Genomic DNA, 16,967 nt, shown 5'->3' with positions numbered 1-16,967 from the left:
CCAGCATGGGAGAGGATGACCAGACCGGCCCCACAAGGGCGTCCTGAGCAAGCTCCCTTAGCGTTGCCCAGACTCCCTAAGAGCCTTCACGCAGGGGGAGCTCCTGACCTCCTGAGCAATCTGAGCACCTTACCTGCCAATTCAGACCCACAGGCCTGCCTGGCAGTCTCTTCCCCACTCGCAGAGCTCCGGGGGAGACGGTCTACCTCCTAAGCCCCTGGAGGGGTACTTACCAGCCCTGCCTAAAACAAGAACTTGAGACTCAGAGAGGTTATGTGACCATGTCAAGGCTACACAGCTGGCTGAAGCCTGACCCTGGACTGTGGCTTTTCCCCTACTAGCTGGGGGAGGCAGCTTCCCCCTTCTTGCCGTTCATCCAGGCTCCATGGAGGCTGCCTCCGTGTGGGTCCCAACTCCTTCAGGCTCTGCTCCCACCTGGAAGCTGCAGAGGCTGGGAAGCTCATTAGCTGCGTGGTACCAACAGCTCCTGAGAAGATCTAACGCGGGACCCCCCAGCCCCCCAGGGCACAGCAGGTATGTTGAAGGATAAATACCTCCCTGGCTGGCTGGGCCCCAAGAAGCCAAATGCCGGAGACACGGACAGCACCCAGACACGTGGAGGGCACTCGCCTGGCTCTCCCTGTGCAGTGCACAGGAAGAAGCCTGTGGGAACCCTCCGGAGTTAAGTGGAAATGCAGCTGCCTGAGTCCTCCAGGACCCAATTGACGAAACTGGCTGAGGTCAGCCAGAGGGAGGTGGGTGCTGGGCTGGGGCTCTGGCTGTCCTGGATCCCCCAGTTCCCTGAGCAGATGCAGATGAGTGTCCTGAGTGCCCAAGGTGACCTGGTAAGGGCCCTCCGAAGCCACTGCTTTCATTCTCCCTTTAGGGGCCCTGAGGAGTGTGTATGGGGGGGGGCACTGATGAGGTCTCACTCAGAATGAGCCACTTTTATGACAAGCTCAATAAAGTCCATTTTAATTTCAGATTCCTTCACCCTCAGGTGTACAGAGGAGGAAGCCACTGGGCCCCAGTGAACACGTGTGGGGCAGAAATCCAGGCCACAGTGAAGCCACCGCCGCCCCACCGCACGCTTGTTCCTGGACTAACCTGACTCAGATGGCCCCCATGGAGCCTTTTGTCATATTTAGAGGAATCTCCTGGCTGGCCCAGCCAATGGGCAGTCAGTCCACTCCTAAGCTGTCATGGGTGGGAAGAGTCAGGCATTCAGCAGAGAGAGCGACAAAACCCCATAAGGCGGCCTGGGGGCAACCTCTTCTGGGGGGAGGGTGTGTTGTGATCTTCAGGCCCACGAGGACTCCGAGGTAGCAAACATTTTCAAGTGACTCCTTCCCATTAAACCAAACGCAGTCCTCTGTGTCTGTGCAGGCACTGCCCAGAGGGGCCTTCTGCTGACAGGTTGCAAGCCTCCAGCGGCAGAGAGCAGGTGGGGGACAGAAGTGCCTAACCCCGGGGTCTCGGGGGCGGAGCTGAATCCCCTTCGTTTATTGACCCAAGTCCCCCAGTACAAATCCCCGGCCTGCCATCCCCCACCCCACCCCCCCAAATCGAGCGAGCTCTTGATCCTGGCTCCCCTGATCACGGTGGTGTTCTCTGCATGATTAGCTGCTGGTTCTCCAAGCACTGCTTCAGCCTGTCTTCCGTCAGCGTCAGCCGCTGCTCCAGGATGGAGACCGTCTGTAAAACAAATGGCACAGTCAGGCCTCAGAGGACAGAGGGGCTACAGGGCTGCCCTGGGGATCCCCTCAACCAGTCCTGCTCGGCTGCCCAGCCTGTTGTCCTGCTGCCAGGTCCCTGTCTCCGGTGGCTGCTAGGGATAGTTCAGGCCTTTGCGTCTCCTCCTGGTTCTGCGTGGCTGTCCTCTGATGTCTGCAGGCAAGGGGAGGACACAGGGAAGGGAGGCAGCGGGTCTCAGCCTTGGTCATTCCCCAAGACAACCAATGGTCAGGATCCACAGCCCCGAAAGTCTGGCCTTTAGACGGGAATCCAGAGCAGAACCACTTCCTCATTTGGACTAGGCTTCTGTCTACAATCAACTGGAGATCACCACCCATCTCCATTCCAAAGGTAAGAAAACACCCCCAAATGAAGGCACCCCATCTGGGTCCTGCCCACGTCTCAGACCCTTCACCTCCACACCCGGAGGGGCTTCCCAGGCTGGGAGGTGAGTGACTGAGCAACTCTGAGCCTAGGAGGGCCTCTGCCTTAAGTCCAAGGAGGACCACTGCAGGAATAGGTCGTCTGAGACACAGGCGCTAACTCCATCTCGGAGCCCCTTTTCTCCTCTGTGATGGAAGGACAATGCCAAGGTCACAGGAATCCTGGAGCCTAGGAGGTGACTCAAGATGGTGGCCAGCACTTCTTAGCTTGATCCATGCTGGGAACGTCTGTCATCATGTTGGCTTCCAGAGGCTGAGCCCGTAGCTCCCTGTCGTCTCCTGCCCACCCAGCATGGCTGGCCTGTGGACCTAGCCATCTGGCTTGCCAAACGCTGGTAGTCCCACGTGCCGGGGAGGCATGTGCCTCATGGGTCAGGGCCAGTCTTACAGACATGGCTGCTGGACAAGGCTGTAAAAAACATGCCCACCTTCTCTGGCTTGGGACAGAGTGCTGGCAGAGGGGTAGTGCTGTCTGGGAGCCCATGTGTTCCCCACAGAGCAGCTGGCTCACTGCCCTCAAGGACTCCTGCCCAGGGCCTGCCCACCAGTCACACAGCCAAGCCCAGCCCTCGCCAGGCTGGCCATGATGGCTGAGTTCTCCTTCACCTCCTCCCCGAGGGCTGGGTGAGTGCCAGGCCTGCACCAGGCCTGGGGTGAATCCACCATGAGCGAGGCAGGCTTGGTCCCTGTGCTGTGCAGCTGACAGCCAGCAGAAAGGGGTCAGGTTAAGAAACAATACTTTCTATTAATTTTGCCCATTTGTCTATGGGCTTTCCCAAGAGGTTCTGCCACCTTCCCTGAGGCTCCAAGGAGGCTCTGGGCCTTGGTCCAATGAAAAGGAAACTTTCCTTTCATACATTTAATAAACCATTGAAACATTTTGGGAAGGAGTTTATCCTCTCGGGCAGCTATAAATTCTCACAGCATCCCGCACGGATGTCGGCTGCTCATGGAGGCTGCTCCTCAGGGCGGCTGGCCATTTCTGAGGGAGCTGACCTGGGCTGCAGGGGCTCTGAACCCGGGGGTATAGGCCTGAAAAGGAGCACTGCACCCCAAGAGGCAGAGCCGGGCTGAAGGGAACAGTCACACTCCCCCTGTGCTGGCCAGAAGCCGCTGAGGGGTCTGTACCTCGTAAAAGGGGCGGCGGAAACAGCCCCTGGCTGGCCCAGAGCAGCATTCCTGGAAGTTTCCACTGGCTGCTGTGAAACGCGCGCTGAGCCAAGCTCCAAAATCCTTCCCCATCCAGACTTTTTCCGATGGCCCTGGACTCCAGGTCACAGTAGGGGAGCCAGCCTGCTCTTCATCCGTGCCCACCCCCTCCCCGCCCTTTTTAACTTTCCACAGGGACCGAATCCGCAAATGTGGAGGCAGTGGGTGCGGGGCGAGCGTCAAAACCGGGGGTGCCACGCATTTCACGAGGCCTCCACTTAGTTCCACGGGGGGCCCATGCTTCTGCTTGGTAGAAATACGGCCATTTGTCCATATTATACTTCTTTAAACATAACTGCACACCCATCTCTTCCTTGCAGCCCCGGAAGGAGGGTGCCGGCTGGTTGTCCGGCTGGTTGTGGGCCCTCCCCTGGGGAGCTTTGAGGACGTGCTTCCTGGCCTGTTGCAGACAGGAAGGCTTCACATCCACGACTCCTCAAAATCTGCAGCCCCCTCCTCCCTGTCGTTCTCCCGCCTCTCCCTTTCTCCAGCTGCAACCGACTCTGGAAGAGTCACCATCTCTGGTCTCTACTTCTAGTGCCCCCCGGCTCTGCCCAGATGCTGAGTGACAGTCGCCATCCGGGGATGAGGCCCACCAGGCTCTTCGCACTCACATTTGATCCCACCCGAACCCGTCTGAGCCGGAAGGATGGGCCAGGGAGAGGAGGACGAGTTTTGGATTATCTGTATGTTAGAATGTCGTCTGGTGTTCTCTGCTCCACAAGTTTTCCTTAATAATCCTACTCTAATAAAGCATGGGGTGTCGTTTTCATGGAAAATGGTGTCTCTCAAGGTCAAGTGAAACCTAGAAATCCCAATGCCTGATATTGCTGATGTGCCTTCCCTCTGCCACGGAGAAAGATCTCTCCTGAGACCGAGTGGGTGCCTTTGGGGCACTCAAGGAACAGAGGTCAAACATGCTCAGGGCTGGCGGTACAGACAGCAAGAGGGCGGGTGGGCCATCCGCAGTGACTCAGCCCAGGCCACTATGGTGCCACGGAGCCTCCCAGCTGCTGGGGCCTCTGGCGGAAGGGGAAAGCATTGGGGATAGCACATGGGTGGGTGAGGGCGTCCCCAGCAAGGACTGGTTCCAGGTCATACTGCATGGCCTTGTTCAAATGTCAGGCATACCACAAGCCTCAGTAAATGCGTGCTGCCTCAGCATTCAGATGGCAGAGGCCGTAGTCCATTCTTCCAGCTGCCCAGGGCCATCCACGCTAAGCAGGCTGCTCACCCCGCCTTGCACTCTGGGTCCTGCCACATGGTGCCCAGAGATGAGGCCCACCTGCCTCAGAGGGTGGGGAGGCGCACTACTGAAGCAAACAGCCCCACAGTCTTCCAGACACCGTCACCCCTGCCCCCAACCCACCCTTTCACCCTCCTTCCACTCAGGGCAAATGAGGTCTGGCCTTGCAAGCAGCCCCAGGGCCCACAGGCCCCTCCCCTTTCTCTGTGCAGAGGAGCGGTAGGCCGGAGGTCTGGTCCCAGCCTCTCCCCCTTATAAGTCCCACAAGTCCCCAAGGAGGTCTGGTGGCAGATGCCAATGAGGGAAGCAGCCCTGACTGACCCAGCTGTCTGTAGGCCTCTGCCCTTGCAGCAGGGCAAAGGGAAAGTGGAGAAGCGGCTGAAGAGGCCAGGGTTCTGGCTGCTGGGCGGACCTGTCTGGGCAAGGTAACCCATGTCCTAGGCCTCCTGCACGCTGGGGTCCAAACTCCTTCGGAAAGGTCCCTCTTGTCTGTGGACTGGGGAGAAACCATGCAACTCATTCCCTCTCCCTGGGCCTTGTGCCATCTGGGGAGCTTACTCGAGTCCCCGCTGTAAATGGAGTGAGGAGTCCAGACTTGAAGGGAGAATGGTGGGAAGACCCAGGACAGGCTTGGGGAAGCCGGGGGTGTGTGTGTGTGTGGGGGGGTGGTGGCGGTCATCCTCATGATTTCTGACACACTTGGCTCCAGGGGCCGCTCTTGGCAACTGCCGTTCACGGAGAGCTCATGATACGCCAAGCACTCCTCAAAAACCCTCCGGGGTGGGAGGCTTCATCATCCCCATTTTTCACATGAGGAAACCAAGGCACGGTGCTATTAAGCAGCTTGCCTGAAGTCACACAGCTTATAAATGACAAGCCAGGGCCGTGAACTAAGAGGGCCCAGCTTCAGAGTTTGGGCTAAAGCACCATGAGTTGCACCTTTGCTCTGTTCCCATGAACGAATAAGGTGAGGCCTGGCCTTCCTCCTCCCCTGCTCCAGCCACGCCTGAAGGGTACCAGCCATGTAACCCCAGGAGACCTGTGTGTCCCCCACCCAAAGCCCTAACTCGGGCAGTCTAAGGAGAACCTCGTGCATCTCTGTTCTTATCCATCAGAAGACACCTCTGTCCTGTCCAGGTCACCTGACCCAGTGGCTCCAGTTTAAATGGGAACGAACAACCCTCCAGCGTCACCCAGCATCTCCTCACACCATCAGGCCGCCCTCAGAGGTGGCTCCCAGGCCTCAGATGCCCCCAAACCCCACAAAGCACTCTCTCATCTGACTGGATATTTAGGTTTGGAATTATCACAAAAGTCACAATTTTGGCTACAAAAAGGTAATGTTATATGGACAAAAGGGACATTATCAACAAGAACCTTTTAATAGACACGTGATGAGAAACCACGCGAAAACTTGAATTTTAGACGCTTTCTTTTACTGGGGGCCGTGTCACTCAGCATAAATGATCAATTCCCAAACACGGCATGGAACTCACCCCATTCCCTGCTCGTGCCCCACCCCTCACAGCACAGGGCTTGACTACTCTCTCCCTGAACCACAGTGACAGGAAGCAGAATTCAGACCCCACCGGGGCGCCTGGGTGGCTCAGTGGTTTAAGCCTCTGCCTTTGGCTCAGGTCATGATCTCAGGGTCCTGGGCTCAAGCCCTGCATCAGGCTCTCCGCTCAGCAGGGAGCCTGCTCCCTCCCCCACTCCCCCACCTGCCTGCCTATTTTTGATCTCTCTGTCAAATAAATAAATTAAAAAAAAAAATTCAAACCCCATGCCTGGACACCATCACCCCTCACCTAACACCCTCCACGTCCAAGGTCACAGCCTTCACCTGCCAGCTACGGGGGAGCTTCATGGGCGGGCAAGGTCACAGGAGACCCAGAATTTTCATTCTCAAAGTCACACCTGGTCAGCAGGTCACCTTGGAGGGCTTGTTTCTGAACCACTTTCTGCTGCTCCTGTCACTGGTGATTTCCAGGATGCCACAGCCCTGGTCATGGGAAACAGTGCCCTTAGGAACATTCCTGCTTGCTGCCCAGTTTTGTAAATAAGGCTTTATTGCCATGCCCGCCTGTTTACATACCGTCTATGGCTGCTTTCTGGCAAGGATGGGGTTGCACGGTTGTGACAGAGACCCTCTGGCCCACAAAGCCTGATAGCTACTGTTAAGAAAGTTTGCAGACCCTTGCCCCAGACTTTCTTCACGCTCAGCCTTGGCACATGGTCCCTGGGCTGACCTATGTCACCGAGGTTGACAAGGGCACACACCGACTTGGCGGGACCCGTGGGGTACACGCCCCATCCAGAAGCCAAGCACTAAGCAGCAGCACAGAGCAGGAGGGTGTGCTGGGAAGAACCGAGGGTTCTGGGTGGGGGAAGGGAGGGGTGAACAGAGGCTAAGGAGGAGTTCACCAAGCAAGCAGGCAAGGAGGGTGCTGGGCCCAAAGGGTCAGTGGGCACAGAGCCGAGAGGTGGCAGGGAAGAAAGGAACAGGAGGGACAGAGCAAAGGAGGGCCCTGTACGGGAACGAGGAAGGGCCTCATGGAAGCAGGAGATGGGGCAAGGCACTGCCGGCCACGCCCGGCGGCCTTGCCTTCAGCCTTAGAGCACAGGATGGTGTTTGGTGGTCCTAGGCTGAGTGGGGAGCAGACCCCTCTGGCTGCCACACGGGGATGCTCTGGGGAGAGCCTGCATGGCCCTGGTTAGGTGTGTTAGAGGCCTAACCAGACACACCCACAAGGTATGAACCGCCAGCACCCGGTGGTAAGTCGGTGGGGGGGATCGGAGAAGGGACAGGACAGCACCGCAAGAGGTGAGAATGGGCTCCCGAGAGGACAGGTTAAGTGTGAGGCCCCTCTGAGGGCCCGGCGGGGGATCAGAGCCAGCAGCAAGGCTATTTTGTTTTGCTGACATCATCTTCACTGCTGGGGGCAGAGTGGGGGACACAAGCAGGGAGAGCAATGGACCCATAAGCCCCGGGTCTCAGACAGAACCAGGGGCACAAGGATGTCAGGGACACGGCTGAAGCCCCCTGGAAAGCAGCCTGGCCCCTCAGTGGTTGACAAAGAAGGGACAGCCCCACACAGGGGACCAGACAGGGAGGAGGGTGATAGAGGTGTTGGGGACCAAAACCATGAGCACGAGGGAGTCCAGCTCCAGCTGGAGCAGGGAATGGTTTCCAGCCTGACTTGGCTGCCTGAGCTCTCCAGGGGAAAATCCTCCCGGGAGAGGCCGAACAAGGGCATCTCACGCGAACCCTCATTTTCCTGCTCAGGGGACAGCAGACACTGATCTGTCCCGTCAAGTCAACATTAACAGGCGAGCGGCTTCTCTCACTCACAGTTCAAGACGTGTAAGACGGTTCATGTAACACCCTGAAGGGCCTTCTGAGTGGGGTCTAAAAATAACCGATTTTAAAGTGACAGGCTTGTATTTTTAGTCCCCTAAGAACCTGAGTGATGCTCAAAGAAGCCACACCAAAATGCCAGTCCTCAGCCACACGTCTGGCACCCAGGGCCCCCAACTCCAAGTGGGAGACAACACAGCACAGGGGACATTTCCACAGACACCATGGCTCCATACCTCATGGCCTTAGACGCCTTCTACCAACAGGCATCCAGGTCTCCACTGCCTGCCTGAAGCCGTGGGGCTCTGGCAGCTGGAACAGCAGAGCCCAGCTCCCCCTACACTGTCCCTATGCCCCCCAAGGGCTCAGATGGGCCAGTCTTGGTGCCCTATGAGGGACAGCGCCTGGTGTGTGCATCTCCACTAACTTCTGAGGTGGCCAAGGGGAGGCCCCGACTCCTGGTGTGTGACAGGGATTCAGGAAACGGTAGTGCCATCAGAGGCCAAAGTGGGTTTGCAGGGCATCTGCCTGAGCGCGCTGCCCAAGGGGGCTGGTGCCAAGGCTGGGGAGCCAGGATGCTCCCACGGCCGCTGCACGGGCATCGTGTGAAGGTGAGAGTCCAGTGCTCCCTGGGAGGACTCCCCCACCCTCGGAGGCCCCGCTCACCTCCTAGAGCAGTGTGCAGTCCTCTGGGGACCACTCTCTCCCTACCAGTTCTGCCATCGTGCTTTCCCTGGGCTTGGTGGGCTTCTCCTCTGTCCCTTCTGCCTACTTCCTGGCCCCCAACTTCCTCACGGCATGACCTCCCCTTCTTTCAGCCCTGCTGGGTTCTTATTTCTCCCCAGACTGGTTTCCTACTGAGGCGGGCTTGTCTTGCATTTTTTTCCTCAGCTCCTTCCCCCACTCCTTGTTTCTACCTGTTTTTCAGGTCATTTTTCATCCCCTTTTCACTTGTGTCTGGAGATAAGGCAAGACAAGGAGCAGGATGTATTCACACAGAGTGAGATCCAAGTGAAATCTAGGACCCTGACACGGCTCACCTACTCTGGGGCTGACAGACCTGGTTAGGAGACCTCCAACTCTGACCAGGGCTTGGGAGGCCTTTGTGAGGAGACAACACAAGATGGGCTGAAGGAAACGAATTCCAAACCCCAGGTACAGCAGGTACAAAGGCCCTGAGGCACAGAATGGTGCACTTGGAACTATCAAGGAGCTCGGTGTGGTTGGTCTGGAGTGGCTGAACAAGGAAGAGAGTGTGGTGGCCACGGGCAAGGTGGAGGAGGGGCCCCAGGGCCCTCAGCCACAGGGGACAGGAACAGGGAAGCCTCCACTCCCTGGCACTGCCTTATTGCATTCACAGGTCTGAGCAAGTTTCAGAGTGGCCAGTTCTCAAAGCTGATTCCAAAGCGAGTCTGGGGAAGAGGCTCAACCCGGGAACTGACCGTGGCCAAGTGGTGCCTCAGCTGGAGGTGAGACGGAAGGGAGTGACCTGGCACTTCAGAACACAGACCCAGGGCAGACCCTCCGAGCCAGGGCACCTTCTGCAGCTGCTCCTCCGCCCAGTGCACGGCTGCTACCTTGACCTTTCCTGAAAATCTCTCTCTTATATAGCCTGCGGGCAAATGTAGCAGCAAAACTGGAGCCCAACTTCCATAAAGCCCCGAGGGCACCACAGTACACCAATGGGGCCCTCTGGACATCCCCACATCTGTCAGGTCTGTCACCTGCCGCCAGCAAGAGACTCTGGCTTGTGGGGGCTTCTAGGCACTGGCGTGGCTGCCGCACCTGTCCTGTCTGGGCTGGCTTCTGGCGAAGCACCTCGGCCACGACTAAGAGTGAGTAACGTTTTGGAAGGCGGAAGAAAGATGAAGGGAGACCAACCAGCCGTTCTATGTGCACTTTTCAGCTATCCGGCCAGTTCCTTACAGAATGCTCCTGCATATGGAGGCCGTGCCCCAGCTTTTCCCACAGCGACCCCCTCTTCCCAGGCTTCTCTCCCACAGCCCCCCACCCCAGCCAGGGAACTTCTCCACATCCGCCTCCTGCTCTCAGTAGAGCTCTGGGTACAGCACGAGGCCCCTCCCAGGCCTCCCAGACCGTGGAAGATGTGGCCCAGAAGTGACACCCCCCCACCCCCACAAGCACTCTGCCAGGCTTGGGGCACAGTGGTGAGGGGAACTAAACCTGTCCTAAGACAGCAGTGTAGCTGAAAGCCAGGAGACGGAGCCACCAGTGCCCGAAGGGGGCAAGACAGGCAGTGAGGCAAGAAGGCGAAGTGGTTGGGGTGGGGGGTGCCACTTGTGCAGCTGTGTGCCAGGGCCACCGAGTGGGGAGAAAGTCGGAGGGAGGGAGGTGAAGTATGCAGGGCGGAGGCAGCCCGGGGCATAGGCCCAAAGGCTGGGAGAGGGCAGGGGGAGTGGTGAGCACAGGGGGGTGCTGGAGCGGGGAAGGGCTGCAGGAAGGGCTGACCGGGTGCAGGAAACCAGTCCCGGGACTGGACCGTGCTGTCTGCGACCCCTCTGGCTGCTGAATCAGGCTGGGCAACGCCCTCACCTCAGGGCTCTGCTCGAGGAGTACCCTCACCGGATACAGGCAGGCTACCCCTGCCCCAGGGCCTCCCCCTCTGCTGCCTCAGCTTCCCGGGACTCCTGGGTCACCCTTCCCCTCCACCTGCTTCTCCCACGTTACTTTCCTGTGCAGGAGCTCAGGGCTAAAGGCTGGACTCCAGGCCCGCGCTGCCTATTACCACGGCTCTCTCTGACCAAAGCCCCACTCCAGCCCTCTTCCCCTTGAAGACCTCCGGGTCCCATCCCACACTCAGTGCCTGTCCTCCTCCTCCCCCAGGATGTCCTGGCCACAGCATGGGGGTGGGCCCTTGGAAAATGCTGCCATGGTAACCTCCGGTCCCCACCTTTATCCTGTGGGAAGAACACAGGCTCCAGGGCTGTTCTTCTGGGTTCAGATCTGAACTTGACTCTTAGCTTGCTGAGCAGCCTTGGGCAAGCTACGGGACTCAAGGTTTCAGATTCCTCATCTGTACAATGCATCTCTCTGGGCTCCACTGTAATCCTGTACTAACAGCTCATATTTATGTGGCCCTTGCTCTAGACACGGGGGTGTACTCCCCACCTCACAGGGGCCATGGAGGAGCTCTGGGCTGCAGGGGGCCTTGCGCACAGATGGGCCTGGATGGGGCCCTGAAGAAGGCAGCCTGTGGTCAGGCCTGGTAGGGACTGAGCCATCAGGGCACGTGGTGGTCTGGCTGCTCCTTAAAGTTCTCTTGTGACGGAAAGTTCCTTTTAATCATTTCCAGGCTTGTGGTTGCTTTGGGCTCCTCCAGGCGGTCTCCCACAGGGGTGGGGGCATCCCAGCCCCCGCCCCCCACCCCAGAAGCCAGATTACTGGTGGTAGTGTCCCAGGCGCCCTGGGGCTTCAGGAGAGAGCACAGCTGCCCAACCACACTACTGGGGACCCTGGTGCCAGGCTGCGGGAAACATCCTGGCGTTGGCCATTGGCTCAAGGCCCCTGTCTTGACTATGCCGCACAGAATGTCGAACTTTCCTTTGGTTTCATTGCAAAGATGGAAAAATGTGGAATTAATCTCCCCCATAGCATGGTTTTGACTTCACTCAGATTTTAAAGATCTAAAACAGATGCAAGAAAAGGGGAATCTCTTTGCTGTGGGGTCTTGTGAGCTATCAAAACAAAGTGGGTTTGCCAGGTTCAGCGCCCGCACAGCTCTGCCTCGTCTCCTGCCAGTTCCAGCTTTGTCTGCTGGTGTATGTCTGTGTGAGCACACATGTGTGCATGTGCACACGCAGTACCCTGTCTTGGGGATGGTGCCCTGGCCAGCCAGTTGCCCTGTGTCTGTGGGGTGAATGTGGGCTGGAAGGGCCAGCACACCTTCCTGAGAATGGGGCTGCTGGTCTGAGCCCTGCTCTTCCCACCAGCCAGGGCTCTGGCCCTCTGCCCCAGCCTCTGTCTGGCACCCCGTCATCTGTGGCACAGGGGCCCTCAAGTTGAAGGTGCAGATGCTGGCCCTCGACAGCCTGTTGACCTCCATCAATCTAAACGTCAGCTTCACGAGGACAGGGGTTTTTGTCAATTCTTGCTCACCGCTATCCTCCTGTTTCCAGGCACAGCTCCTAGCACACAGTAGGTGCCACACAGGGCGCTGGATGGACAAATGCCAGGCCCTGAGCGCCACGGAGATGCAGAGAATTTGGGTGCTGCCCCAACCAGCCCAGGTCCCCATGAGCCCGACTGGCTGGTAAGGAACCCGCTCCCCTCCCTCTAGCCTGGGCCTTGGACCTGGGAGGCTTGAGGGAACGGTGGGGGAGGGGTTGGAGGGTAGGTAGGACGGAGGGGCCCCTGTCCGCTGGCCTTGGCCTCAGCAGGATGTGGGGGTGCACAAAGTAGGTGGGGAGTCCAGGAAGCAGCCCACTTCCTCCCCTTCCCACCTCAGACCTCATTTGATGAGGGCGAACAGCTCTGAGCCCTGAACTGTAGAGGGGAAGAAGGAGACTCCCTCTCACGCTGGCGTCGGATAGACTGACTTGTCTAGGATCACAGAGTCGATATACAACAAAATGTGTTTTTGAAGAAATTCTTCCCAATCTCCCCAGGCTAGGCAACTGTCTTTTTAACCAACCCTTTTCACCCCCCAGTTTGCTGCTAACAACACAAAATGAGCCTTTGTCCCTCGAGCCCATAGGTCTATGTTTCTGTTTCACATTATCTCAGGGATATAGGATTTCTCTGACGTTTCTGCATCCCCCAATCCCCACCTCTACGGAGGATTAGCTCTCCTCGAGAAGTACATGAAATACTATTTTCTATTGGTGGATTAGCCATGGGATTAAGGAATCTTGGCTAATTTACCTTCCTTGTGACTTAAAAGCAGCTCCTTTTAAATGAACACAGGCTTTTCCATCTTACTACTTACCCACAAAAGAGAAGCTATTAAAAGTGGGTCCACTCACCACCATCCATAAAACCAAATGCTCCTGGGACCCATGGGGGGCTACCTGCACCAGGACAGAAGATCTGAGCTGTGTATCCCACCCACACTGGCCTGAGTGCAAGGTCTTTGTCAGCCCTGGGCAGGCCACCAGGGAGGCAAAGGGTCTAACGGGGACAGCCCCAAAGTGCACGATGCTAGTCACTGCTGGGCCAGAGGCTCTGTACTCTGACCCCAGGGTGAGTCCAAACAGGGCCGAGCATGGGGCGTGAACTTTGGCTTTGACCACCTCCTGCATTCTGTTTCTTTGGAAGCTGACTTTTCCAACAATCCATAAATGAACATGCTAGTTAATTTACCACAACCCAATAAAACACGATCATCCCAAGTCAGACAGACTGTCAGGTAGCTTGCTGGAGGCCTCAGGACAGCCTGGCAAGTCAGGCGGTAAGCCCCAGCCCAACAGGACCAGCTCAGGCAAGAAGGGCTCACAGGATTTCCCTGCCCTGCTGAGGACCCACTGATCCATGGTAGGAAACGTAGCCTGTCATCTTTAATGGTTTTCTGGAGCCACCAGCAGGGCCCAAATCAGAAGGAGGCAGGCATGGACCTGCTCCTCCAAAAGCCATGCCTCCCTGAGTTTAAAGCATCTTTCTGCCTTTCCTCCCCCATCAAGGAGAGGATCTGTACTGGCCGTCCAGGCCCGGAGAGGGCCCTCCGAGGGGCAGGGGGAAGGAAGGGGCCAGCCTGACTGTAGCTCTCCCTGCCCCTGCTCTAGCGGCGCCTCATTTGGGACAGTGCCAAATGGCCACAGGGTCAGCTGTGACTTGGTTCATCACAGAGCCATGCAGGCCTATATGGCACTGCTTGTCCAACCAGAACAGTCATAGACCCCTTCTTGTGGCCAGCGCTTAACCCTTCCCCGGAGGGCCCCTGGGTCCCAAGAAGAGTGCGAGCAAACAACCTGCAGTCCCCTTCTTCCTTTCTCTAGAGTAATCCTGGAGTCAGTCTGAAAGCGATGCCCCTGCATGGGCCCTGTTATCCCACTTCAGCCCCTGCTCCCCCACCCCTCCCCCCGTGCCGCCCACCCCAAGCAGGCTTGGGGCCTCACAGGAGAAATCTCCTAGGACCGTGAACATTCCGGGCCCCGGAGGTAACCACAGCCATCCCAAGTCCATCTGGTGGGCGGGGGGCATTCGATCTGCAGCCTCTTTGGAGAGGAATGCTTTTTGCCACAACCGCAGACGGCAGAGAGGACAGAGCTGCCACGAAGCCTGCCATGCACTCATGAACGTGAGCTTGGCCTATCTTTGAGTGCCTTGAGCAGCGCCAGCCTTTGCTTTTTGCAAAGCCAGAGGGGCCTATGGACACATGGCCCAAAAGAGCAACAGGGTGGGGGAAGGGCCAGAGCCCAGCCCCTCTGCAACCAGCTGGAGTCAAACCCCAAGTATGCCTCTGACACAGACCACAGAGTGTCCTGTCCCCAGGAAGCAGCCTCTTGACAGAGGAAAAACAAATCTCGTCTCCAAACCCCCAAGTGGCAGGAGCGCAGGCTGTCCTGAACTTGATTTTGGCCCAATGGCAGCTTTTGAATGTCTGTACAGAGGACAGCTAGACCCTCTCTGGACTAGGTAGGCCTGGTGGTCAGATGTGCTGATGTGGAGAGAAGCACCACGTTTGCCGGAACCTGCAACCACCACTCCAGGCTGCTGCCATTGGAGGGCTGCACACACTCTATAAATGGGAGTCCTGGCAGGGGTTGGAGCAGCCAGGAAGGCTGACTTTCACTCTACACCCTCCTGAAGAGTTCGGTCCAGGCACACCTGGGAGGGCCCACCCCCAGCTAAAATGGCACAACTGCTTCAAAATCGAGTCTGTTTGTACAAACAACAGTTCATCTGCCCAGGAAAGAAGTAGACCGAGAGCCCCCGAGAGGAGTCAGGTGGGCCCTGCGTTCGCACCTTCCCTGCCAGCACGGAACTAGGTGTCTCACCCAAGCAGCTCATCAAATAGGGAACCACCAGGACCATGATGGGGAGGGTCGGGATGTCTCAAAATAAACAGGCCACTCCCCAACTGTCTAACTCCCCGAAGCACACAGACACAAATCCTTGGCCCTGCTGAGTTAGGTCAGCAGAGTTACAACCTGGCTATTTTTCTGGCTATTTCACGAACTCAAATGTCAGAGGCCCACACTGGCGGGGCTGGGTAGGCCTGCCCCCGCCTGCTTCCCACTGCATGCATGTTCTAGTCCCGGAGCCCAGCGGCCCCTGGTGAGTCACAGGAACCTGAACGTGACATCACAGCATTGCTGTGGCCAGCCCGAAGCACGGGTGCCATAAAAAAAACATAGCTGGAGCAGGAATTTCATGGTTTGGTATTTTTAAAAAGCAGCAAGATGTGAAACTAGAGTCAGAAATAACTCTGCTGTGGGCTTCAGAGGCAAAACCTCCAAGCTGTTTGTTGGGCCCAGGCCCCTCACTGTAGCCTCCCCAGCTCCCGGGTACTGTCTGCACCTCAGCGCCCTACTTCTGGCCCTTGAGGAAGATCCAGGGACTCTGCAAATCCCAGAAAGCCCCTGAAGCTCTGTCATACAGGAGTTGCAAAGGAAGCAAAGGGGACAGTGTGGGAGGGGGAGGGGAGTTCACGCAGCCAGGCCGGTGATGGGACGTGGCCCCCAGATCACCTGACACAGGCCCACAAGAACATGAGAGGAAAGACCAGGGCCTCTGTCTGGATACAGAACCCCAAGCAGGCAGGTCTGGCAGCCACGGGGCCTACCCTGGAGTGCTTCCTCAAGGGGAGCAGAGATAGGAAGGCGACTCATGGAAAGAAGGCCCTAAGGGAAGTCCTGGCCCCATGTGAGGTGCTGACCTCTGCTGCCTACCGCACGGGACAGGCAGATGGGCAGTGCCCAAAGTCTCCCGTCTGTAGAGGAGGAAACCAAGGCTTACTCAGATCTACACAGACAGAAAGAGGCAAAGCTGGGCCGGAGCAGTTTTTTTCTGGACCTCATAGTCCTCTAAGGTTGAGTCAACTTTCTCAGGAAGAGAAGACTTGGGACAGGCAGTGACCCCGTGATAGCCATAGGACAGGTGTGTGTTCTCTCCAGGGTGTGTGTGTGTGTGGACAGGGTCACAAGAGGAAGACGGGGCACCCACTCAGCCCTGGCAGCTCCTGAGAATTGCCATCTGGGTTTTGAGGAGCAAAAAGTTTCCAAAGAAAAACCTAAATCCCAGTGCCTGGGTGGCTCAGTTAAACATTTGCCTTTGGCTCAGGTCATGATCTCAAGGTCCTGGGATCAAGCCCCACATTGGGCTCCCTGCTCATCAGGGAGCTTGCTTCTCCCTCTACCCCTCACCCTGCTTAGGCTCTCTCACTCTCTCAAATAAATAAAAATTTAAAAATTTAAAAGAAAGAAAGAAAAACCTAAATGCCATTATTAGGAAACACATTTCCCCCAACAATCATTAGGATAACTGGATTAAAAGAACAGCTATCACAGTAAGTATACGTCTTTGAAGAGCTTCAATCTTGGCCAGATGCCTGGGTCCAGGTTCAAGGCTCCCATCTCTAATGGGCCCCATGACCCATCTCGGATTTTCAACAACCCCTTGCACCCCGGTCCCCCGTCACCTCCTGGACTCCCCTCCCTGGACCTGGGAAAAGAGCTCTTCTTTCTCTCCCTCTCATCCTACTGCCAAGTCAGACCACTAGAGTCTCACTGGCAGCTCAAGGGCATTCCTGGGACTCAAGTCCAGCAGCTGCGGAGGCCTGTGGAATGTCCACTCCCTACACTCCTATGTTACCTGGCCAGCCTGGTGCTTTCCCACACTCTCCTGGGAGCACACGGACTTCGTGTTGTGCTTCACGGAACAGCTGGTGCCGGTCTAACACATCCATTTAACCAAGGGCTTCCCAACGGCGCTCGGAAACATGAGCTGGCTCGACTGTCCCAACTTTATAAGGCTCTGGGGAACAATGTCACCTGATGAATGATGGGGTTGGTCCTCAGAT

General features: G+C 57.1%; 1 protein-coding gene across 4 annotated transcripts in view; it reads right to left on the bottom strand.

Moving 5' to 3' along the window:
- Positions 1-946: 946 nt before the first annotated feature.
- POC1A (POC1 centriolar protein A) overlaps positions 947-16,967 on the bottom strand; it is a 67,308-nt gene continuing 51,287 nt past the window's right edge. For 3 of the 4 annotated variants that reach the window (XM_004780066.3, XM_004780065.3, XM_013049767.2), the window contains one exon: positions 947-1,695. In XM_004780066.3, coding sequence (XP_004780123.1) covers positions 1,597-1,695 — 99 coding nt within the window. In that variant the 3' untranslated portion in view covers positions 947-1,596. Of the gene's footprint in view, positions 1,696-1,725; positions 1,888-16,967 lie in introns of those variants that run through there. The other variant, XM_045079317.1, reaches the window with a different exon arrangement.

The sequence above is a fragment of the Mustela putorius genome, unplaced genomic scaffold (genome assembly GCF_011764305.1).
Source record: "Mustela putorius furo isolate JIRA1106 unplaced genomic scaffold, ASM1176430v1.1 tig00000095_pilon_pilon_pilon, whole genome shotgun sequence".
NCBI lineage: Eukaryota > Metazoa > Chordata > Mammalia > Carnivora > Mustelidae > Mustela > Mustela putorius.
This window is presented reverse-complemented; position numbering and strand designations above follow the sequence as displayed.